The following is a 25,941-nucleotide window of genomic DNA, read 5'->3' as shown; positions in this document are numbered from 1 at the left end:
GAAAATTGGAGGGTAAATTTTGCAATATCTTATACAACACCAATCAGGTTAATGTGTTGACCTAGACATGGACTACTTAGTCATACAAAGTAATTCTGCTTCATGACATGCGCTATCCATCCTTGATGTGTAATTTTTTTTTTGTTTTTTTCTTCTTTCCATTGAACGCCTTTGTTTTTGTCATACTACTTGAATGTGGCCTGGCATTGGACTCTGGCTTACAGGTAACTGATCTGCATCGGCACAATATTGACCATATAACTATCCCATCTAAGCGTGGCCCAGAATTTGGTGTTCTTCGACGTGTTGATGATGTGAGTTATATGAAGTGGAAACACTGTAGTTATTGATGTTTTTCAGCTTTTATTGTTTAATGTATTGTTCCGGCAGGACTGTGGAATATACTGTATCTTTTTTATTCTGGAAATCTCTCTCTCTCTTTCTCTATGTACATATGCAATCTCTCTCGCTCTCTCTATGTATGTTCCAAAAGTTCTTCTTGCTGCCATGCTTCCTAATATCTTACCTATTGTTGTTGCAAGTGACATTGTCTGCTGCTTATATTCAGGTTTTTGATTGCTGGTTTGAAAGTGGTTCCATGCCTTATGGTTATATCCACTATCCTTTCGAGAATGCCGAACTCTTTGAAAACAATTTCCCTGGACAGTTTGTGGCTGAGGGACTTGATCAAACTCGTGGATGGTCTGTTTCTACTCCAAGACTTTTCCTTTTTCAGTATTGAGAAATAGATAAGCTTCTCTTTAACTTCGTACATGCTATTTCATATTGTTTCTTAGTGTCTTACTATTTGGTAATTTCTTTGTTGTTTTTATAATTTTCTTAGTGTCTGTGTGAATATTTGTTAATCTTGCACATCTCAAGTGGATTCAGATCATGTTACATTTATATGTGTAGTGACTGTTATTGGCCCCACGCCGATTAAAGAAACCTGGAATAGTTATTATAGGCCTTATGCAAGACTGTTGCAGCAAGAAATGCATGAGTGCTACATGATTGCTACAGCAAGAATTGCATTACTGTTAAATGACTCTCCATTTTTATAATGGACATAAGGCCCATAATAATTATTGCAGGTTTCTTTAATGGGCGTGGGGCCCATAACAGTCACTACGATATGAAACATAAATATGCAGTATTTGAGTTTTTCTTCATTGTGAATTCCTTTCATTTACCGAACCTACATATAAATGATGGAAGTTTATAACAAACATGACTTTAATGCGAATTTCTGAATTTTTTGTTTTGAACTGTAATTATAATCGAGGAAATGACCAATTTGTGTGGTGTAAAATTTGCAACTTTGGAAATTCTATTTCCCATTACACTGTTCTTGTATCTCTTTTTAAGTAGATAATTGCGGTCATGATCAATATTCGTAAAGCAAGTTTTCTCCAAAACGCGAAAGCTGCCACACAAGTCCATGCAATTTGTTTTTTTTATGATATTGACGTTCTAAATTTGTGGCTTGTATAGCATCATCAGAAGCTTTTATTGCTGGCATGGAACTGATTTCGATTATGAACATCTAAATGAAGCTGGATTTTACTTAATTATTTGGTACATGTTTCAAACAGTACGCAAATTTGTTGTAGTTGGCCATAAATATTAAAATTTGGCTTGAATGTTTTGTGTCATGTTATGATTATCTCTCAGAGATGTTTATTACTCTGAAATATGCAAATGTTCTCGAGGTTCAGTTTTCCTCTTGTACATTACTGCTTATGAAAGTGTATGGGTTAACTTTGCATCATATTTCCCGTGGCTATTTATGCTGCTTCTTACACCCCAAAAGAATGCCATGCATTGCTCCATCGACGTGTTGTACGTTAGGTACTATACACCCATTTTGTTTTATCACTTGGATACGGAACATTCTAGAGAACTCTAGTGCGATCATGGAGGATCTAGAGGTTTCTAGATCTATCCTAAGGGCTGGGCTGGATGGAATTGTCTAGAAGTTGTATGGGCTAGAAGGTTCCTAGCCATTGGATCTGGGACGTGTATCAATCCTAACCGTTGGGTATAAGGCCTAGTGCCTATAAAAGGGGGAGGACCCCTCATTTGTAAAGCACCTCAGAAGCTTGTAAGTATTTGAGCATTCTTGTGGAATAAAGCCTCTTCTTATTCAATTCACGTGTGTCCCCCTCTCCTATGTCAGTGCCTATTGTGTGTGCGTGTTGGTTTTGCTACTGTGTGGGTGATGCGCACTAGTGGTGGCTATCCTATCGCGTTTGGTTGGTACATACTTGTGCTCATGGTTGGAAAGGCTGACTCGTCCTCGACGGACTGAGGTACGAGTGCCGCATAGTTGAAGCACGGGGCTTCACTAGGTCCATGACATGCTGCTCTCCTAAGATCAATTTTGTACACGCATAGTAGCTCTTATACTGAGCTTGATTGGAATGTATAAAAATTCAAATAGATTTTGGCACAAAGCCATGTGTCATCACATTGGCTTGAAGGAAAATGTCCATTAGAATAGCATGTACATGCCAATAGCACTGCTCTTCTGCAAGTTCACAGGAACAAAATCTATTGATCGAGCCTGTAGAACATAACAATCAATTCACTGGAGAGAGGGTGGTGTCTTTCCAACCTCTACGCTGCTTACTCAACTATTTACTAATGAAAACAATTAAGTTTGAAAAAATCCTTTAGTTATAACCACCAACCCACTTGCCCGTTTCCCCTTACCTCTTTATGCCAAAACCATCGCCATCTTGGTTGACACCCCCATCCAGTTGCCTGGAAGAACTCAAAGCCTAACCCAAGCCAGAGCTACTCAATCTCCTAACCATACCTGAGAGAGGTATCACACGACAATCACCCCCTAGTGCTTAACCTTGAGCTCAGCCACCTGAATCAAAAAGGTTTTTTCATCTCATATCCCCAGGTACATCAATTTGGAAAGAAGTACTTCAAAAGAAAGAGCCCTCTACCAAGTCCCCCTGCTGGGCAAGTTCGAATCCCCCTAGACATGATCTGTGAGAAATTACGTAGTGGGGCAAAAAGTTGTGGAAGACATACCTACTTGTATGCAGACACTTAGAAGGGGTTGAGTGGCTCTTCTCATTCCCAACCCAAGCTTTGTTGAGGGATGGTTTGCAAAGCTGTACAACTGAATTCAAAGGGGACACCTTAAAACTCAATCATTGGAATCCTCTGGCTGGCATAATCAAGAAAAAGTGACTCTGGATCTAGGTCCAAGCGATCTTCATAAATTCATGGCACATAATAGTCCTCATGCATTGGCGATCGATGTGGCAGGTTGTTGAGAGTGAACTCACAAGAGTATGTGGATTCTCTTCTCTGTAAGGATTATGGTTGAAGAACCTGCTAGAACAGGCGTGAAACCACGCTGGAGTATGCCACGAGACCATCGTAGGGAGCACATAAAGGAGCACACAATGATGATCTATAGCACTAGGCCTGTCCTAGGTAATGACCACAACAGGGATAGCTTACATAGATACAACGGTTGGCAAATGGTGCCTAGGAGGAAACTCAATTCTAAAGATAAGCGTAGGAAGGGTGAACTACCGGACAGCTAGAACATACTTCATGCTAGTGGAGGCTATTACTGGACCTGAGGCAAACATCATGTCCTTGTACCAACAGGCGAGATGGACAGACCCAGACATGAACGGGCCTGAAACCATGTTGGAGTATGCCTTGGCACCATTGTGGGGAGCACATGAAGGAGCACAAAATGATGATCTATGATAATACACCTGCCCTAGGTAATGACCCCAACAAGGATAGCTTACATAGTCACGACGGTTGGCAAATGGTGCCCAGGATGAAACCCATTTGGAAAGATTTAGGGGGACGAAGGTTGTACTGTTGGACAGCCAGAATAGACCTCATGCTACTTGAGCCAAACATCATGCCCCTATACCAATAGGCGTCATGAATAAGGCTGGACAAGTAAGCAAACACACATCCCAGCTAACCAGGAGGACCTCCATTGAACACCCCTTCATCATCATCATCATAGCCTTTTTCCAATTAATTGGGGTCGGCTACATGAATCCTGGTCTGCCATTTTGCTCTATTTAAGGCCATACCGTCAGTGAGTCCATAAGTCCCCATATCTTTTTGGACTACTTCCAACCACGTCCTTTTGGGTCTACCCTTTCCCCTTTGCAGTCTTCCACTTGAACTAACTCGCACCTCCTAACAGGTGCTCTACTGGGTCAATGCCACACATGACCAGCTCACTTAAGTTTACTCTCTCTCATCTTATCGCCTATTGACGTCACACCTAAACTTTCCTGAACACCCTTACGTTCTATAAATACCACAGATAGGGCACATCTTCACGACACCATGCAGAGATTGATGGAGAGTGTGGGAGTGAAGTTGAAATGTAATCTTCACCCTTCATCTTCAAATCAAGCAGATGAAATCGAGCCAAGGCCTTTCTCTTCTTGTGTGTGAGCAGCCTAACTCACTCACAAGAGGATTTTTTTTCCTTTCGTGGGGGGGGGGAGGGGTGAGAAGGGGGGAGGGGGCGTTGAAAAAATAAGAAAATAGACATAAGAACAAGAAAAAGGAAGGAAAAGGAAGAAGTAGAAGGAAAAAAATAAATAAATGTGTATACATATCTATCTATATATATATATAAATAAATATAAAGAGGGAGAAAAAAAGAGAACTATATAGATATACATCCTTGCAAGTTTGCTGCTCCACTCTTTGTACTGTGATTGGTGAATTTTGGAAGCCCCTCCTCTCCTAACCCTTATTCATAGTACTCTGATGACATCATCCTTAGAGTCCTTTCAGTTCGGCCCCCCCCCCCCCCCCCCCCCATCTTTCTTTTTTTTTGAGGCTCTTTACCCTCTTTCTTCCCCCCCCCTCCCTTCCTTTAGATGGCCATTTCTTTTTGACTCCGAACCCCTGAAAGGTGGTTTTTTGTTTTTGGATACTTTACCTCCTCCTTGTCCCAGAGAATCTCCCTCTTCTTGTGTTGTAGAGTTTTGACATATGGGTAGCTACTTCTCTTTCCCCTACTCGCTCTCCCCTCTCTCATCTCTCCTCTCTTCCTCGTCTTCTCTCTCCCACCTTCCTTCTCTCTCATTTTCTCTTTCACCCACCTTTTCTCTTATTCTGATCTGTACTCCCTGACCCCTCTCTGTTTTCTACCCACAACTCTAACAATAAACCATCATCTGTTTTCTACCCACAACTCTAACAATAAACCATTATCTGTTTTCTACCCACAACTCTAACCATAAACTATCAACCTCCTTTTGTAGCTCAAGGGATATTAAATGTCTTTCCTTTGTTCTAGCTTTATTTGTACTGTTTTGAGCGCTGCAAATGTGGGAGGCCATCACCCACACCACGTGGTGTTTGTAAAATGTAAATTGTATTCTAACATATAGTCACATTTTCTTAAAAAAAGGAAATCTGCCCAACGTTCTGGTAGCCAAATCATTGAATAAATGCGTCACCAACTGTATAAGTTCCAAACCTTCCTCAAGTTGAAAATTTGAGAGGATTACCACTCACCACTTCATTCTTCTTCCTCCATTCCAAACCCACTTCTTTAAAGACTTAATATGTGGCTTAAATGCGTCTACTTCCAAGCCCACTTTAACCACTACTGTTGATTCGATAAATGGTGGGGATGGATCTATGTGCACAACATCAGCTAGCAACATAGGACTTTCTTTCAACCCGCGTGTGAGCATTGGTAAGTCTTCCAAGCTTCAAACCGTAATGCGACCCGGTCTATTATAGAGGAGTGCCCTTTGTTGGGGTTATTGGCCATTTAAATGGCATATAAATAAACTTCTATGTAATGGATGATAAACTCCACTGAGAGTGAGGTCTAGAGGGACAAAAGAGGCAGTTCTGATGCTGTGACTCACCTGGGTTTCGACGAGCTAGGTTTGACGGTTTAGGCCCATGGTGATGTCTAAAACCCCTAGCCCTGGGCATATAATACAACTGTGGAGGGTTTGTACGGTCATCCCTTGATGAGGTCAGATAGTTGCCTATGGTGGTGGGCCAGGGGGCTCTGTGACCCCTATATGTGGTTGGTTTATTGAGGGAACAAGGGCCAAAATTTTCATCATTGCCATCGCACGACATATACACTAGATAGCCGTCTTGGGAAGCAACCCGTTGGGGTATGTTGTGTACATGTGCATAAGAGATGTTTTCCATGCAACACTGTGATAGTTTGCGAAGGTCCTGTGGGACCTGGACTTGGCCTTATGGAGAAACTTGTAATCCTTGGACTAGGATCATGTTTTCTTCATTTATTGGCTGACTTTGATGGGCTAATCATGAACCGCTGCCATAGGATGTGAGTCATGGGTTTTTGCTAGATCTGTTTGGGTAGATGGTAGTAGTTCACAATATAGATGGAGTGCCTCAATATCCTTGTATAAAGCTTGACCCATTTCATCCAACTCCCATCAAATTTTATTTAAATATATTTCATTAGAATTATGGAGTGTTAAAATGAATTTCTAAAATGCTATGTATATTTTTTTTATCAAAAGTAATTTTTAGAGTGCTAAACTTGATTTTTTAAGGATTATATAAGTACATAATAATTTTAAAAATATTAAATGGATTTTAAAGATTCCTTTTACCATTTAAAAATTCATTGGAGAGTGTGGGGGCCCACCACAGGTGGCACGATACACCTCCTAATTGCTCTCTATCTCTCTTGGTCAAGTTGACTTGTTGACCAAGTTACTTTAAGGGAAATCAAGTACTTTAGAAATAATGTGATTGAGAGAGAGAATGGATTGATGGGGCTGATTTTTTAGTAAGTTGTTCTATAACTTGTGATTTTATGACGTACATACTTTACTTTTTATAAATCCAATATCGATGGGAATGGGTTAAGGAAATTAAGAGATAATGGTTCTAGTACCATCTTTTTAATCATGATGGCTGATCTAGGGAATTCGTGGCTAAGATCTCTTCAACCCACAGGTCTCCTTAGATTGACGGTCGAGATGAATTATCCATAAAGATGGTAAACCCTAGACCCCTCTCTCTCTCTTCTCTCCTGGAGTGGCACATCACTCTCTCTCTCCTCTCTCCTTCTCTCTCATCTCACATATCTCTAGAATAAATAAAGAGGGGTTCCGTGCCACAAGCCATAGTAAAAGGGCGACGCGTCCCAAGCTCACATCTCTTAACCCTACCCCTCCCACAAACATGAAGTAACGAAGGGATTGCTGCTCCATCGTTCATGTTACTCTCATCACTACTTCGATTGTAGGTATCCAGCACCTGCCAGAAGGCATCATAAGATTCTTATAAATAGATTGAACAGACTATAGAGTGCCATGTAATTTTTTCACTGTTCCTTATCCTAGATTTATTTGGAGGTAGAGCCTCCACTACCTGATCTGCTAGCTATTCAGATAATATCCAAGGCATCCATTTGAACCTCTCCGCGATTATGTCCTATCTTGACGGGACAAAGTGCCTTCCTTAGTGTCTTGGGGCCCCTTTTCTCTCTGTCTGGCGTCTCTCTGACCCTCTCTCTAATTAATGTCTCTCTCACCCTCTCTCTCCTGCTCATCTTTCTCCCCCTCACTCTCTCTATCCTCCTCTCTCCCCATGTTTGTCACTTCCTTTCCCATTCCCCCTTTCCTGCACATCCCTCCTCCCCACTCTCCCCCTCCTTCTCTTCCCTATTTCTCATTCCCTCCTCTCCTCCACATCTTTACAATGCCTACCCTCCCCCTCCCCCTCCCCCACCCCACCCACACCCCTCAATAAAAAACCCCAAAAAGGAAAAAGAGAAAAAAGGTAGCCGCTCTTGCCCCCCTTTCAAGTACAATACCTCTTTGATTTGCCATTGAGTCCTCTCTTGGTCCCCCCTTATTTAGAGAGTTATACTTGGATAATCCATCTACGATGTCTCATTTGACTTCCCCACCATTAACAGAAAGGGAACCGCTTCTCAATTCAGTCTTCATTCCCCTTTATGCCATGTCTTCTCTCTCTACCCCCCAATCCCTCTATTCCCATCATCTATCCCCCAAAAACATTCCCTGATTTCTTCTTTTGTTCCCCTCAAATCCTAAATATCTTCCTCGATTCTAGCCCCTCTTTCTCTGCTTCTCCCTATTCTATCTCCCCCACCACCTAAGTTTGTTTAACTTTGGCATTTGCCATTTAAATTCATGCCCATGGAGTAGTGACCAAGAAACACAATTGACGAATGATTACTCAGAGACCGAGTCCTTGTATCTTGATGACTTGTTGGAAATCGAGAGGATCGTACGTGGATTAGTCGGGAAAAGCATTGACAATCTTTTGGTGGCAGTGGATTTTGAATTTGAAGTCATGAATGAAGTCCTCATAGACGAAACTAAGAAGAATCAAGAAAAGGCAAGGCTTGTTTAGGGCACGTTTGAGAATTGGAACTTTAATCACAAGACATCCCAAATACCAACTCAATCCTCCTGTGGTTCTAAGTTCGGTTGAGTATTTAACATGTGAGAAGTGCGTCAACCTCCAAAATGAGGATTTGGCCCTACCATTCCTCCCATCAAGAGTGAAGCTTCAAGAGAGCGGATCACACGCCGCGGGAAATTTTTTTTCCCATTACTTTGCGCCCAAGCGACCTCTCCTATTTTTTTTGTTCTCTCTCTTGCCTCTCCATTTTCACCCTTCTATTTATTTTGTTTTCCCTCTCTTGCCTCTCCAACTTCAACCTAAGCCCCAAAAACGATATGCCCAAGCCAACGTTTGTTCACCTCTCCTCCCTTTCTTCATCATCTTTGATCTCACAGAAAAATAAGCGTTGATTTGAGAGTTTTGTAGCACATCAGATATGAATCTCAAGCTTGATGATGTATTTCTACAATTTTGCGAAGCTTTGTTATCATTTCTCTTGCTCCTTTTGTCTAGTTTACGTCTTTCTCTCAGCAAAATTTAGGTCAATCTTTCTCTCTCTCTCTTGTTTGAAGTCTATGGATGTGAGTTCGACGATTGTGTTTCAATTTTCAAAATATTACTTCATATATCAATTGTTTTTTTTAACATCTTTGAGGTCTAGTTTTTATTCCTATTTGTGATATGCAATTAAGTTTCTCATGATTTGGATTCTATGATTTTGTAGAGGAAGTCACATTCGGCTAAGTGTTATTGTTCTTGCCTAATCCGCAATTTTATATGTAAATCTAGGTTAATAGCATCATCACCCTTATTTTGTGGTGGAAGTTACATATTGCAATCTGTTAATTGTTGGCTTTACTATCAATATTTGCACTGTTTCTTTTGATTTACTGCAATCTGTTTATTGTTGCCTTTTGTTATTAATGTTCACTCTATTCTTCTGATTTACTTGGTTTTATCGTTGTGTGAATATCCCACGAACCATCTCATTACCGTTTTGTTGTGTTTATTTCTTGTAAAGTGCATAAAGCAAGGATACAAGATGCCCAATTTTAATTATTGAACATGAAAAATCTGTTAAAAGTTGCATAAACCAGCAAACTGTAGGACCCTTTAATGGTGTGTTGGGTTTTTGTAAGCTCGGCTTTGTGGTTTCTCTTTGATTGTTAGTGATATTTGTAATTTCTTGTACATATTTTCTCTCTTTCATATTATCTATATCGGATATATGTGATGGTTGTATTTAATTTTATCTAGCAAATTTTATTCCTTTTTGATGGTTTTTATGTTTGAATTTTCTTACATTCTTTAGTTTGATTCATGTATGCGTTAATAATTAGTAGGTCTTCAGGTTTGATAACTTCTAGGTGGTACCAAACACAGGATTTCAGGCTCCGTCTAAATTCCTGACAAGTTACCAAACACAGTGCTTTCTAATATTAGGAGCCAGATTATCCAGATTCCCAGGGAGAGAACTTCCAAGTTCTAGATAACACCAGCTTCCAGTTGTCAGACAGACCCCTAGAGTTGAAAGGTTTGCACACAAACATCTCCTATGGGAAAGCTGGAGTTCCTCAAGGAATCCACACACACCAAGCTCTCCCTACCTAGTTGTCGAGATGCTGGTTCATATGTCGTCCCTCTTCACCCCATCCACTAATGAATGATATGAAGATCTTGGTATGGTCTCGGTGGGCCATGTAAAAATGTAGAAGTGCGTGACTTCTTTGCCTTGATTTCTTGTCGGTGATCTAGAGGAAGTCCTACCATCCAAGTCTCCCACTTGTCTACATGGTCTAGGACCACCGACCTATGACGGGGAGACTCTTTCTGCTCAAGGACCTTCTAGGGCATATGGGTCATCCCCTACCTTATTGTTTTTGAGAAATTCACAACATGAAAATGTGGAACACATGGCTTATGGTGGGAACATACCCTAATTGACTAAACCTTAGGGAAGAGTTCTAGTCATAGTTAGATGCCGTCTTTGCCTTGCAATCCTCCCTTGGAGCATAGGGGGAGATTTCAATGTCACAAGGTGGACACCCAAGAAAAACGCCTATGCACATATCACCATGAGTCTGTTTGGAATCCTAGAGTTCATTTTTCAAAATGGTTTGATGAGATGCTGCTCTTTGGAGCCTCTTACACACAATTTTGTGTTCGATCCAGTGTGGGCATCGGTCTAATTAGGCAGGCCAGTCCACTGGACCACGATTGGTTTGCAATACCAAGCGCTTCAGGCCCCCTGACTAGATTGAGAAGGGTACCGGTCTGCTGTGTGAACCAGCCGGTCTAGTCCAATTCTAACAACCTTGTTTCACATGATCGAACCAAGCTTTGAACCCTATTGCTCCGTGCTTCTACATACGCGCATGGCTTTAAAGGACCTAAGCCCTTTCGATGTGAGCTGACTTGGCCAGAGGAGGCTGAACTTAATTGGTTGATTCTTCTTTAGTGGTCCTCCTTCTTGTTCTTTGGGTAGGCTACCTTTAAGTTCTCCAAAAAAATTCAATTACTAAAATGTTGCTTGAAATATTGGAGTCACCACCATCTTGGTAATTTTAGAGGCGAAAATGAGACCATGAGAGAAATTGAACACTTTGACCTATCTGAGGAAATCCGCCATCTATCTCAGGATGAAAGGACTATACGAATTGTGGCTGTGCGAATTCCAAAAATCTTGGAAAAGGAGGACTTATCTGGTCTCAAAGATCCCAATTTAAATAGTTGAAAGAGGGTGATACAAACATGACTTTCTTTCATAAGGTAGCCATTGCAGGAGGAGCAAATTTTATTGCCCAAATCATACATGAGGATTGTCCAATGGAAGCACTAGCAGAAATACCAAGGGTTGTCATTGGGTTCATTCAGACCTTGTTCTCCTCCCAACCTGGGTTGAAGTCCTGAATGAACCTTCAGTTTATATCTATATCATGGGTGAGCAGGCTTCTTGACTTGAGCAATTTCAATGGAGGAAATCCAAACAAAATTGGCCTATCCAGGTCATGACAAAGCATTTGGACCCAATGGCTTCTGCATTGCCCTATCTCACGAGTTTTGGGATACCCTTGCCCAATATATCATGGTTTTTTTTTTTTTCTTAGAGTGCTATGGGGTACTTCATAAGCGGATGGACTCCACTTTCATCGACCTTGTCCCCAATCTATGAATTAGGATCGTATCTCCTTCATTTATTGGCTGACTTTGATAGTCCAATCATGAACCCCTGCGAAGGGATGTGGGTTATGGGAACTATTGGCCCAGTTTGAGAAGGTGTAGTGAAATACGATCTCTAGAGAGGATGGAGTCCTTAGTCTATTTTTTTAAATATTTTTAAAGATAATTAAAATGAATTTTTAGACCTCTCTAGGTATTTTATTTTATTGAAAAATAATTTTTGAATAAGAAAAAAATTAATTTTCTGGATTTATTTTAATCAAAGGAAAGTAAAATATTTAAAGGTTTTATGAAATTATTTTATTTTTTGAAAATAATGTTTAAGACATTGGGGGCCCATTGGGCCCACCAATATATGAGGTATGGGGCCCACGTGGTCACCCTATGAGTGGGCATGGGGTCCACGTGGTCACCCTATAGGTCCTACGCCCCACCTCCTCCATACTTTTCTAAATTGAAATATGGCAATTAAGCCATGTGTTGGCTTGAAACTTTTAGGAAATCTTTTATGTAGACATTTTGATTGTTTTCAAAAAGGGAAAGTGTTAGAAAATAAATAGATAGAAATATACTTTCTCTACACAATATTTGATGGAATGAAGTTATGGAAACTGAGAGATAGTGGTTCCACTTTATTCCTTTAATCATGATGGCTGATCTAAGAAATGAATGGATGATATCTCTTCATCCCACAAATCTCGAAGATCAAAGGTCAAGATTAAATCTCATAATGATGGTAAAACTCTAACCTTAGAAACCCTAGCCTTTATTCTATAAAAATTAGCTTAGGGGGGGGGGGGGGGGGGGGTTCATTCTCTACACCCTAATTCTCTCTCTCTATCTCTGAGCCTCAAGGGGGTGGCACACCCATAACTAAACTTCTCTCTTCTTCTCTCTCTAAGATTAGGCTTTAAGAAAGAAAGCAGACCCTAAGGGGTGGCACACCCAAGGCACATAGCCTAGCCCTAGGTCTTTGTCTTATGCTCATGTGTTGAGCCTTGGTTGAGGATATCCCATGTTATGCTCTTTGCTGGTTTTGCCTAGGCTTCCCAAGTTTTAAGATGAGATCTTGAACCAAGATCCCATGTACCATTGGTGGAGGAGACTCGGTGTGGGGTGTACGATGTCCTTGGGGGTAACCTGAGGCAAGGTATGCAATATCTTCTTGTTTTTTGCTTACTTTATTCCAATGCATATTTTATATACATTTTGTTTTAATGGAAAGCAAGTGAGAATTCTTGGCAATTTTATTTGGTTTATATTGTATTTCGACACTTGTGAGTGATTTGGGTGGCCATACCATAAGAAAAAGATAATTTTTTTTTTAATCGGTATTGACTTGCCCGGTCACATAGTCCACCTTTCAATATATTGACATGGTGAGTGATATATACGAGGAAGCACTAACTAGTGGACAGACAGTTGAGTTTTCAGCAATAGTTGACCTGCATCAGAGGTTAACATTGAGCCTATATCTCTTTATTTTGGTTATAGACAAATTAATTAGGGATCTGTAGGGTGAGGTACCTTTATGTGTTCTTTGTGGATCGCACAGTTTTGATTGATGAGACTAGAGACAATGTCAATGCAAAGTTCGAACTTTAGAGGGATGCTCTAGAATCTAAAGATTTTAAAATTAGCTGGACTAAGACAAAATATATGAAATACAAGTTAAGATTGATGGCCAAGAAGTACCTGAAATATATTGCTTTTGATATCTTGAGTCGATATTCTATGAGAATAGAGAGATTGAGGAAGTAGAGAAAGACGAAGTAGAGATGTGCTTGTGGAGTTTTATGTGATCATCATATACCAATGAAACTGAAGGGAGAGTTCTATTGAACCATTGTAAGATTGGTTATACTCTATTGGACAGAGCAAAATAGAAAAATACATGAATCTTACCCATCTCATCACATGTTGTGTGAGGAATAGAGAAAAATAGAATGTCGTTTATGTGTATCTTACCCATCTGATCACATTAGGCATGCCACAATGCTACCACTTTGGGAACTCTATGTAGTTGTCCAATTAAAATATAAAATTGTGTATAATATGACACACCAATAAACTTCAAGTTTTTCATACGTAGGGCTTCCAACCTAGTGAGTCCAGTTGACTCTGGTGAGTTCTACCTACTGGAAATGAGTTTTTATTCGCTGGCTGAAAATTTAAGTTCTTTTTCAATGATTGCTGGTCTGACTATTCTGTCACACATTACAAGACGGATTCTGTTACGTTAGTTGCGTGATTGGAAGTTAACATTGTTAACTGCGTTTATTGACATGATTCAAACTTTGAGTGACTTGTGCCTGTGTTCTTGTTATGAGTTTTGGATTGGCGGGTCTTCAGAATCCTAGTCACATCAATGCATTAGACAAAATTTTATTTTAACTGATATGATCTTACATTTAACTTGTCTATTGTTTTTCATTATGGTGTCCTTGTAGGTTTTACACTATGATGGTTCTGTCAACGGCCTTATTTGGAAAGCCTGCCTTCCGTAACCTTATATGCAATGGCCTTGTTTTAGCTGGAGATGGAAAGAAGATGAGCAAAAGATTGAAAAATTACCCTTCCCCTATGGAAGTTATTGATGATTATGGGGCTGTAAGTTCTGATTGCATTGCTTTAATTAATGCTTTGTTCTACATACCGATAAAAAAGGTGTGCTTCTTTATATGTGATTGGCTTCTCTAGATATTCATATGGTTTGTAAGATGGCTTTGTTAAGACTAAGTTTATTTTGAACTTTTATGGTTGCTTAAAATGATTTCGAAATTGTGCTACTTTGAACACTGCAATATCAATGCCTTTATATGGTAATTATTATTTTTAGATAGTTTAGCTATGGGGTGCAAATCTGGGATATGGTGCTCCATGTGGTGATTAACTAATTATTTTCCAATGAAAGTAGTCCATCAAGTTGTCTCTCCCTCCCTCCTTCAGTCTCTATTTTGTGTGGATTTGTTTATCTCCATATGCATTGACACAATTGTTGATTAAAAATTTGAAGTTATACATGCATGCGTGCATATGCATTTCCATCTCATTGTGTTTCCTGTGCGGGCATCCACCTGCGATCTTTTATTTATTTATCGACATTTAATCATGACGTGTGCTGGTCGTTGTGTCTACATGGTTATGCATGATTACATGTTTAAATGGGTAAATACATACACTTATGATGTGAATAATTGTAGGATAACTCTTGTTCAATACCCAAAAAAAGACACTATATCCCGTGAAGGCAGTTTAATCCTACATATTTAATATGTGATAAAGGCTGATTCTTTTCTTCTCTGTAGAATTGGGCTTTATGTTGTCTTAATTTTCTTTGGGCATGTGGTGATTTTTGTTTATTTTGTTATAAAGACATTAAATGTGCATGTTTCTCTCTGGTCTTCATACTTTGTCTTTTCTGCATTGACAGGATGCCTTAAGACTATACCTCATCAATTCACCAGTTGTGCGTGCAGAACCTTTGCGATTCAAGAAGGATGGAGTATATGGTGTTGTGAGTATCTTTTCCATGGAAGTTTGAATGTCAAATACAGTTTGAGAGGACTAAGCCTCTGTATTTAGATTATGCTTGTTTTGTGATGCTACTTTTCATTCTTGGCTATATGAATTTCCACGCAATGTCCTCCAGGTAAAAGATGTCTTCCTTCCATGGTACAATGCATATAGGTTTCTTGTTCAGAATGCGAAGAGGCTTGAGATTGAAGGTCTTGCACCATTTGCACCCTTTGATCAAGCTACTCTTCAGATGTCATCGAATGTACTTGATCAGTGGATCAACTCAGCAACTGGGAGTCTTGTTTCCTTTGTTCGGCAAGAAATGGATGCATATCGTTTGTACACTGTAAGATAGTATTTTTTTTCTGGGAGAGGATGCCTCCTAAGTCATTAGCAATTTCTAATTTTGATGGAATATGGAGATGATGGGTTTTGAAATCTCAAGACTCGTGTCCATTTAACAGGTTGTTCCCTACCTCCTCAAATTTATTGACAACCTGACAAATATATATGTCCGCTTTAACCGCAATAGATTAAAAGGCCGCACTGGAGAAGAGGACTGCAGAATGGCATTATCAACTCTGTACCATGTATGGAATTTTTCTTCCAGAGTATTTGAATTTATTTTTTATCTTCCTATATGTTATTATGAACTTCAAATAAAATATTCCATAGAGTATTGGACTGATAAAATTCATTGATATTATGATATATTATATTTCTGTATTGAATAGTTTGCAATCTCATCATCGTCAAAGCTTTTCCCCAACTAATTGGGGTCGGCTACACGAATCTTGATCCGCCATTCGGCACTATTAAGGGCCATACCCTCAATGAAGCCATAAGTCGTCATATCTTTTCTCACTATTTCAAACTATATCCTTTTGGGCCTACCCCTTTTTGAGCCTTCCACTTGAAGTAACTCACATCTCCTAGAATAGTTTGCATTCTAATCACTTTCTAATCTGTTTTTTTTGTTCAACATTCTTCTGTAAAACAATTCTAGAGCTTGTTTATACAGATTTATAATTAGTTAGCATGTGATTGTGAATGGTTTTCCCAAATAGTTTGGATTTTGTGTGTGAGAGAGGGAGTGCAGGGGGGAGGGAGGCTGGGGGAGATGTAGCCAGTTTAGGAGAGGAAGGGGGTGTACTTAGTTTAGGATTGCCTATATTGCTTAAGTGAGAGAACGGGAGAGAGCGTTGCTAGGGTTGGGGCGGGGGATTATTTCATCTTGATCAGGGTTAGGTTTTCTTTTATTTTGGTTTCTGAGACTGGAGTACGTTCTTTATGTATTGAAAGTGCTGGCTTTGTAATCAGTTTAGGATTGCTTCTTTATTTCCCGTATTGCTTAGGTTGTCTTTAGATAAGCTTCCAATTCTTGTCTAGGATTTGTCAAGTCATTAGATTGCCCAAGCCCAAGTGTTTTAGGATTCCTGGTTTTGAAGTTATGTAAATACACTGTTTAGGCCTATGACCTACAATATTTATTTGAGAAGGTTTTTTTTTTTTGAATTGCTGGTTAGAAGCATCTTGAGAGGAGTGATTCCTCTAATCCTTTTTTTTTAGTGTGATTCCACAACCTTAACTCTTGGTTGGAGTAATTCCTTCTAGTAAATTAGGGCCTCCTTCCCTCTTTTCTGCAGCCATCACTAATTCTGTTCATTCCACCCTATGATCCCTTCAACCCCTTTGTCTCACGCCACCTTCATTCTGTCCTACCATTCCTCTTTCTTCTATATCAGATAACTCACTTCCTCTGCATCTGAACTCCTCTAAAACCAATGCTTTTCACCCATATACTGTTGAGAATGCAATACGAACAACATAGCTCTTTTTATAACACCTAACTGCCTTATACTATCCACTTCTTACCATCCTCTTTAGCTGAGCCTGCCAAACCAGCAACCTTTCATGCCCATTAACCTCTTAATTCAGGTGCACTTCTTTCTTCCCAACCATACCTTTTGCCTTCTAATCCTTAACGACAACCCGTTCATATGAAATCCTACAGCCGTTGTTGCTGGGAGCTTGCATCTTAGGTGGTGCTCCCACTCTTGGAACATGGTTCCATTGTTTGAGAGCAGGAACACATTCTGTATTCATTCCTATTCTGTTGGAAACTTGAAAGAGAATTTGAGAATCAAAACCATTTTACTGAGTTTTTCCAAGTCTAATTTAGTTTTTTCTTAAAATAAATTTCAGTATCAAAAAACATATTTCGTATAGGGGCACTCCCATGGTACTTCTCTACTACGGCGGTTCTGAAAATTAATGATGCCTTTCTCCAGATCTTGTTCTCATTCCTATCTCAACAAATAAGTGTGCAACTGTTATCATTTTTAAGGTTACATTCTTTAAAAAAAAAAAATACGCCTAGTCCCCCTTCTGCTCTTATCCCACAGTAAGAGTCCTTTCCAAATCTAATACCAATCCTATTTCCATTCTAATTTCTCATTCCTTCGAGTCCTAATCCAATTCGAATCGCCAAGTCCCCCAGTAGTCAAACCCTAACTGCTCCATCATTCTAGTGCTAACAAAATCCGGAATTCTAAACACATTGGTTCCAGTTCCTAGGTGGACTTTAACTCTTAACCTAGCTGTCCAATCTATTTAACCAAATCCGTAACCTTGGTTTTCTCCCATAAATGGGGGGCGCCTTCACTAGGGGATGGTCCCATTCCAGGAACATGGTTCTGTGCTGTAAGAGCTGATCCTCCTTGGGAGCTTGCACCTAAATATATGGGTCTAAATCCCATTGAGCATGGGATCTCTGTCCTATTTAACCGGGATCGCTATCCATAACCATAATCATTGGATATATGATTATATGAATTTTCTTGTTTTTTGGGGTAATTGATATTTTGTTAAACGATTGTGACTGTAGTCACCAACTATACTTTTAGTAGTCTGCATGCTTCCACGTCTATGCCAAGTGATCGGCATAGCCTGATTAATGCTTTCCTTGTTCATTGGCATTTATGTTGTTCTTTGGTGACCAGGGGTAATGTTTTGTGGCATTTGTTTTTAAGAAGGATTGCCCTACCATATGTCCACTCATAATGGTTCAGGGAATTTTCTTGATGAATACTTTCTCTTGCTGTTTCTTTTTATAACAAAAAAAAAAAAAGTAGCTTTGTACATGCAGGGGCATTTTAAAATTAACATTGCGATGCCTACAATGCTTATGCTCATTATGGTCATTATTTTTGTAAATTTCTTCATTTCTTTACAATATTTACATCTTCAGCAACAACTTGTTCAGTATCAAGTGTTGTTTTGTATCAATTGCTGACAGTTTCATAGTAAACATTGTAACAAACTTTCATTAATATGCAATTTCATGCATGTTGATTTCTACGATGGTCACTGTGTAACCTGAAGACTCTTATTGAGGGTTTTATCTTCTAAAGTTGGCTAACTTTCAATTACGTGCAATTAACATTTTAGTTGGCTTTTATAGGTGCTTTTGACCACATGCAAGGTAATGGCTCCATTCACTCCCTTCTTCACGGAAGTTCTTTATCAGAATTTGCGCAGAGTTAGCAGTGAATCTGAGGAAAGCATTCATCATTGTAGTTTGCCTAAAGCTGGAGGACAGGTACTGTTTTGTGTTATCAACCTCTATTTTTGTCTTTTATGGGCATTGTTGAACTGAACTGTTTATGACATCTATATAGTGAGATAATTGGGTCTATCCTTTGAATACAAAATTTGTATTTTGCTAATGTTACTGTAGATTGAGGAACGCATTGAACTAAGTGTGACAAGGATGATGACTGTTATTGATCTAGCCCGTAACATAAGGGAACGCCACAAGCAGCCTCTGAAAACACCCCTGAAGTAAGTCTCACTATTACATTCTTTGCAGCTGGGAACTCTTTTTCCTGGGCAATTTTATAGCTTGCATTTCTTTTGTTTTTTTGGCTGCAGGGAGATGATTGTTGTTCATCCTGATATGGGATTTCTTGAAGACATTGCTGGGAAACTTAGAGAGGTATATTATATATATCAATTAAATATATAGTGTCCTTACATTTTCTATGCAAGTTCTTGTATTCATCATTTTTTATGCGAAGTGGTTAAGTATTATCTTATCATAGTTTATCTAAGTGCACTATTTGAAGTATTTTATGGGTTTTTTTTTTTTTGTGTGTGTGTCAATGTTAACGGTAAATATTATAATAGTAAGAGTTTTTACAAGAGTAAGGGTCGAGTTAACCCACAGACCGGGTCTCTCAACCAAAAATTGGTCACTAGGGAGTGACATGTTCTAGAAGACTAGCTCTAACATCACCAGTGAGGCAAAAGATAGGGGCTTATATAATCTGCCCGTTACAAGTTAGAAGACTACAATTTAGAAAGAGGAGGTCTCCCCTCCCCTACGTGCTAATGATATAGAATTCCCTGTTGTGTGCGTCTATACATGTGTAGAAGGCTGGTTCCTAGCGACTTCCTTGGCGAGACAATCTGTGAAGTTGTTGGACGTCCTTCAAATATGCGTCCATAAGACGTTTATACCCCTGCAAGTATACTCAATTTTGTAAAAAATGTGTGCTAGGTACCAAGGTGGGGCCTTTCTAGCAGCCTAGGATGTAACATTTTTGACATCTCCCTCTATGTGCAGTCGTGGGCCCCAAGAAGGGTTAAATTTCTTGGTTCCCATCATTAGGGCCATGGCCTCTGCGAACTGTGAGTCTTTGTGACCAAGGTGTTCTGAGAAGGAAGAAATGACTTCACCATGATGGTCACGGAAGACTCCTTCCGTGCCTGCTGGGCCTGAATTTCCCAAGGAGCATCTGTCAAAATTGAACTTGATATCACCCACGGGGGGAGTCTAGTACGGTATTCTTGGGTTGTGGTGAGGGGTTAGTTGAATAAGATTCACTCAGTTGCGAAGAAAAGTAGCTGCCGAAATCCCAGTGAACTGATTGTGGTTGGAAGCCCAAAAGATTACCATCAAAGTAACCTTGTGGAACAAAGCTGGGAGTTCGCTTTTGGTACCACAGAAAATTCTCGAATTTCTTTCTAGCCAGATTGTCCACAACATCGTAGCTAAGAGGCTTTCCAGAGGATCCGGTCCGATTTCGGCCCGTTATATTCGAAGGAGCAGGAAGTCAATGCCGGAATTGAAGGGGGGGTAACCCAAGATATTCCAAAAACGTGGATAATTCTACTCCAAAGTTGAAGGGAAATCTGACAGTGAATGAACAAGTGGAGGTTGCACATGACACACCTATTAGGAGTTTGGACAGCTCTTCCCCGGAGTAAGTCTATAGTAAGTGCACGTTCGGAACACGTAATCCAATGAAAGGCTTGCACTTTTGGGGGGGTTATGGATGACCAAACTTTGGAGAGCACCGGGTTCTGGTTTAGGGGGAAAGAAGGCTGCAACAGTTTCTTGTAGAAGGAGGCCACCGTGAAGGATCCGGTTGGCGAGGGAGTCCAGACCAAGGAGTCTGAACCTGAGAAGGCGAGGAAGGTGGAGTGGAGGGAATCCGAGAGGGACATTCTCCAATGTTTCTTCTTTTGTGAGTTGTCTCTTAAAAGATGGGTTCCATACTCTGCAATTGCCTTAAGTTACTATTTCCTCCGAGACCAAGGAGGCTTTGTTAACTGCCACAACGAATAGGGAGGGGAATTGTTCTCTTAGCGGAGTTAACTAGAGGTCTGATTAAAATCGTAATGTATCCCCGCCACTAGCATGGAACCGGATGAGTTGTTTAAACGATCGGAGGGAGGAGAGTAACGATTTCCATACGGCCGAACCCCTAGTCGTTGGATAACCCTCAAGCAGCCAAAGGTCTGGTGGGTTACTATACTTGCTTTGGGCCCATAGCTGGTAGTTCTGAGTAGCCCGTCTCCACCACCATTTATCTAAGAGCACCAGGTTGTGTGTCCTGAGCACTTTGGTCCCTAGACCACCTTGATGTTTCGAGAGACAGGCTTTATCACTCACAATTAGGTGGATCTTATTTGATGCCGCTTCACTTGACCAGAGGAAGTTTCTTGTAAGTTAGTCTAGGCTTTTAGCAACTGAGGCTGACATATGAAATAGCCACATGAGGTATACGGGGGAGTTGGCTTGGGTTGCTTTGATACGCATTGTTCTCCCTGCAAAGGATAGGTATCTACCTTTCCATCCTGCCAATCTTCGGTCTACTCTCTCAATTACAAGAGACCACTGGGCTTTCTTTCGTTTTCCCAATCCCAATGGCATGCCCAAGTACGATGTGGGCAGGTCCTCCACTGAAGGAACGAGGTTTCTCGTTTGGTTGTTGGATAGGCCTACTCCTATCATTTTGGACTTGGCCATGTTAACTTTGAACCTCGTTGCATACTTGAAACAAATCAGAAACGGTCTGAGGTTTTCGATTTCCTCCAGGAAGACTAACGTATCGTCTGCATACCGCAGATGAGATACATTCGGGCCATTCCTACTGCTCTTGAAGCCAAAGAGGAGTCCCTCTTGATACCTGCAGGATATAGACTGACTAAATACTTTCGCCACCGCGGTGAAGAGGAAGGGAGAGAGAGGGTCACCTTGGCGATGGTCCCTAGTGGAAGGGAAGTACCCTTTTGGTGTCCCGTTAATGAGGATGGAAAAGAAAGGATTGGAGTAGCATCTCCTCATCCAGTTCCTCCAACGCGCCCCGAATCCCATCCTCGTCAATGCTAGGTCGAGGATGGGCCAGTCCACATGGTCATAAGCCTTCTCCCAGTCTATCTTAAAAATTAAGCCCGGTTTTTTCCAATAGTGGCGAGTGTGTATGCACTCATGGGCCACTAGCACCCCCGTCTAGTATCTGCCGGTACTTGATAAAGGCTGACTGTGATGGGGAGATAGCGCATTTTAAGGTTGGATTGCAGCTTTCAGATCTATTTCTTGGTAGCCTTCTATCTACACTATTTTCCTCTTGTATTTGGGATTGCTGCTATTGTTTATGTGAGTTCTGTACCAATTTTATCTGCGTGTCTTGCACATGCCTGTCTACTTTGAGGTGGTAAGGTTTTCCTGGGTATGGTTGGAGATTGCATAAATATAGTTTGTTGGCGGAGTCCTGTGCATTTCAATATTTTGGGTCAAGTTTATCTTGGTTATCCTTTGGCGATCTATTTTTGGTGCTATCTTTTCATTGAGAAATATCTGTTTGGATCATTTTGCTGCTTAAAAGGATAGTCTTATTTGTTTGAATCATTTTATTGCTTAAAAGGATAGTCTATGTCGCTCCAAATTGTGATAGAATTTTGATTGGGGGCAATCGTGCTCCTGGGAATCTTGGATGGAAGTGAAACTATTGGCTCAGTTTCTAAATGAAAATTCTGCATTGGGAACTTTGCGTTGAATCTGATTTAAACTTTGCAAATTTTTATATAGATACCTAATATCTGAGCTAGGACCTTTCTGCCCACCCTCAAATCTTGTTTGCTATCGCATTGGTTCTTGACTGTTCTGTTCACTAGGCCATTTTTTTTTCAAGGTGAGGTTTGCTGAAGTCTTTATCCCTCGTTGGGTTTAAATTCATGATGAATCCTTGGTTGTCATATATAGATTTATTGCCTAGTTGTGTTGTGATTTAATGACGAATAATGAGTTGCCATTTTTATGCTATTTAATAGTTACGCTTGATTCTAAGCCCACCCATGGCTGGTCCCAAGCCAATCATGCCGGTACCAAGCCTGGAGAGAGGAGGGTTGTGTTAGGTAGGCGGCTAACATAAAAGTTTACCAAGTCTTTTCATGAATCCTGAGATAATGTTATATGCTCATGCTAAGGCATTCCCTGTAATGACTGAGGGTATGACCCTTGATAGAGGGGAATGGAGGAACAAATTTGTAGCCGACCCCAACTAGTTAGGATAAGGCTTGGATGATTATGATAACACTTGATCCTTTTTGTTTCTTCCGTCCATTGCCAAACGAGTTGTAATATTATGGAGAAGCACCATCGTGCTGTCTCAAGGTTTATTTGGCTTGAAAGCAACCGTTAGACCTCTAAATCAGCCGGTCACAGGCTGGATTAAGTATTGGACAGGATAAAGTTAGATTATCATTTTTTGTGTTGGGCACTGAGGACTAAGAAAGAATTCTGGGGTATCTCTTGAGTGGATTTTGATATGCGCTGGATTGCAGCAGTCAAGGAGAGTGGCCCGCAAACAATTACCCATGTGATTGGGATATCTACTTAAAACTAAAATTTGATGGCAGCTCCTTCTATAATCTTGGACCAGTGTGTGTTGCAGTCATAGTTTCGACATATTTAGGCTCCTTGACATACTAGAACTCAAATAGCAGAGGCGAGAGCCCTGTTAACTGGTTTACAAAGCTTGGGTGATCCTTGATTGAAATTGTATTTGAGGGTGATTCCAACGTGTCATCCAGTAGGGACGTGCATGAGTGGAGGGTCAATAGGTACTTACGTTTGGGAAGAAATTTTCATGTAGCCAGTACCTGGACATTCCAACATACTCTAATCTAGAGGCTGATCCATCGCCAAAGGTAGAGTGGGAAAAAAAAACTTTTGTAATTACAAAGTTCTGGTTTAGTTTATACAACTGATGTCCCATTTTGTACATGGACTTTTAATTATTGTGAAGGATATACATAATATCAAATTTTATCAGTGATAAAGAAATTATCCTTGATTCTACTCATTTGTGGTGGGTTTTAAACCAAAATTATGTTTAGGTCATATGGTCTCTTATTAATTTAAGTTAGGGTATTGGTGTCTTTTGTAGTTGGCGAAAATTGAGGAGTACAATTGACAGTTAAATGTTAAATAAAGGAAGAACTAGGATTTAACAGTGGCTAGGGTTTCTTCATGAGCAAGTTAGGTTTTAGGTTTTCTTTTATTTATTTATTTATTTTAAAATTATAGATATTTAAGTGTTGGACAAGAAAAATAAAAGAGATAGAAGAATTGATTTTAAGTTGTGAAAACATTTTTATTGGGTGGGCACCCCTGTAAATGTGGAGAGAGGCTACATCTTCTCACCTTTTCGTATTTGTTTTTATTTTTGTAGTTCTTGTTTCTTGGTGCATCGATTCGTACTTGAGCTTTGAATGATCCATTATTATGATGCTGCCGAAGTCTGCTCTTTCAATCAAAGAATGTATTGCCTTAAATTGTTGATTTTGTGAACCAACATATTTAAGGAGGGCATATATCAAGTCCTTGAAGGTATGCAAGTACAAATTGGTGAAATTTGAGGAGAGATTAGTGAAGTAAGTCAATGTCTGTGACGGTTAGAAAATACTGGTCATCAAGAAGAAGTTGCTCGCAATATTCAAAAAAAAAAAAAAGGAGAAAAAAAGAAAAGAAAAAGAAAAAAGAGGTGCTCGCAGTATAGTAGCCCGACACCAAATCGTAACTTCGAGATCAATTGGAGAGAAAACTTGAAAAGATTGGATGCTTTGAAAAGGTAAATATGAAGAGGAAAGATGCTGACAACAACCCACAGGCGCTAGAACTCTTAATTAATTATGACAAAGATACGCAAGTTGTGGCATGTGAAAAGCAGCCCTTGAGCTTGATAGAGAAGTCAAAATTATGCTCAGCATTTCAGAGTACCAAGAGAAGTGGTGGGGACTCTGTCACCTACTATTCCAATGGCCTTTGAACGATGCACAACAAGCTCAAGGTTGGGCTTCTCCCAACCTAGGGAGAATGATAAAGTGGACATTTTTTTTATTTTACTATTTTTTGGGTTCTATATTAGGTTTTAGCTTATACGGTTTATTTATTCACTTATGGTATTTGTGTACTTTTTAGAGAGGTATAGTGGAACAGGATTCATGTATCCGTCCCAAGTAGTTGTGAGAAGTCTTGGATGATGATGGGGATGATGATGGTGATGATGATTTGCGTATTTCTTTCTTTCTTTTTATTTATTTTTTGTTGTAGAGAATTGAGGGGTATAATCAGAAGTCAAATATTAAATTGATGAAGGGCTAGGATTTAATTGTGGTTATGGTTTATTATGGAGCAAGTTAGGTTTTAGGGTTTTTTCTTCTATAAATTTGCAAGTGTTGGACACGAAAAAAAAGAAAAAATAGAGAAGAAGAATTGATTTTGGGTCTTGTGAAATGATGATAGTTACCGAGATCTCCTCCATTGCTTGGCGATCCCTTGTAAAACCTCGATTCTCTCGATCCTAGAGCGAAGCTTGTCAGAAAATCAATGTAATGTTTTCGGGATCTCACTCTATCTTATAAGGGAACGAGTTTCGTACAATTTAATTTCGTGTTCCTGAACATTACCGGATCTAGTTCCCTAGTCTTATGGTTCGCGCTACAAAGTGCATTAGGATCTAGATTCCAAAATAACAGAATACAAGCATCTCCATATATGGCATCCAGATCCCATCAATATGAGATCGCTTTAAAGTTCCTTATTTATTTCATAGAAGGACTAAGCCTACATGTTATTGGTTAACAGCGTTGGGAGCTACATTTTAAAGCCACATATTGTTATTATCTACAGGAGGAACTCGTTTTCTAAGACAATGGGGCTCGCTTCTATAAAAGTTATTCCTCACACCATAATATTTTGGATCACTTTTAGTAATGCGCTCCTTGAGTTAAAAAACTTAAAAAAATGCCCTTGGGAACTTCGCTTCTTACTTGTAGGATCTCGTACCTTTATATAATAATTATCGATCCTATGTAATAACGGTGCTTGATCCCCAACACATACGGATCTCGATCCCAACCTTTGGGGTTGTATGGCCATCGATCCCTAACACATGGATCTATAGTATAACTTCGATCCGCCAATTCCGCTCCTGATCTCGGAACCGTTCCCGTTCCCGTTCCCATACCCATACCCAACAGCTATGG

The 25,941-nt window shown here is 39.9% G+C and overlaps 1 protein-coding gene across 2 annotated transcripts in view; it reads left to right on the top strand.

The window, feature by feature from the left end:
* LOC18443658 (tRNA synthetase class I (I, L, M and V) family protein) overlaps window positions 1-25,941 on the top strand; it is a 78,817-nt gene that overhangs the window by 32,011 nt on the left and 20,865 nt on the right. For both annotated transcript variants that reach the window (XR_016055945.1, XM_006853840.4), the window contains exons 10-18: window positions 225-314; window positions 569-702; window positions 14,034-14,193; window positions 15,017-15,100; window positions 15,236-15,448; window positions 15,567-15,692; window positions 18,566-18,703; window positions 18,842-18,945; window positions 19,036-19,099. Coding sequence is in view for 1 of the 2 variants with exons in the window: in XM_006853840.4 (XP_006853902.1) it covers window positions 225-314; window positions 569-702; window positions 14,034-14,193; window positions 15,017-15,100; window positions 15,236-15,448; window positions 15,567-15,692; window positions 18,566-18,703; window positions 18,842-18,945; window positions 19,036-19,099 (1,113 nt within the window). In the remaining variant the exon portion in view is untranslated. The remainder of the gene's footprint in view (window positions 1-224; window positions 315-568; window positions 703-14,033; window positions 14,194-15,016; window positions 15,101-15,235; window positions 15,449-15,566; window positions 15,693-18,565; window positions 18,704-18,841; window positions 18,946-19,035; window positions 19,100-25,941) is intronic.

The sequence above is a fragment of the Amborella trichopoda genome, chromosome 5 (assembly GCF_054954075.1).
Source record: "Amborella trichopoda isolate Santa Cruz 75 chromosome 5, AtrichopodaSantaCruz75HAP2 v2.0, whole genome shotgun sequence".
In the NCBI taxonomy this organism is placed as follows: Eukaryota; Viridiplantae; Streptophyta; class Magnoliopsida; order Amborellales; family Amborellaceae; genus Amborella; species Amborella trichopoda.
This window is presented reverse-complemented; position numbering and strand designations above follow the sequence as displayed.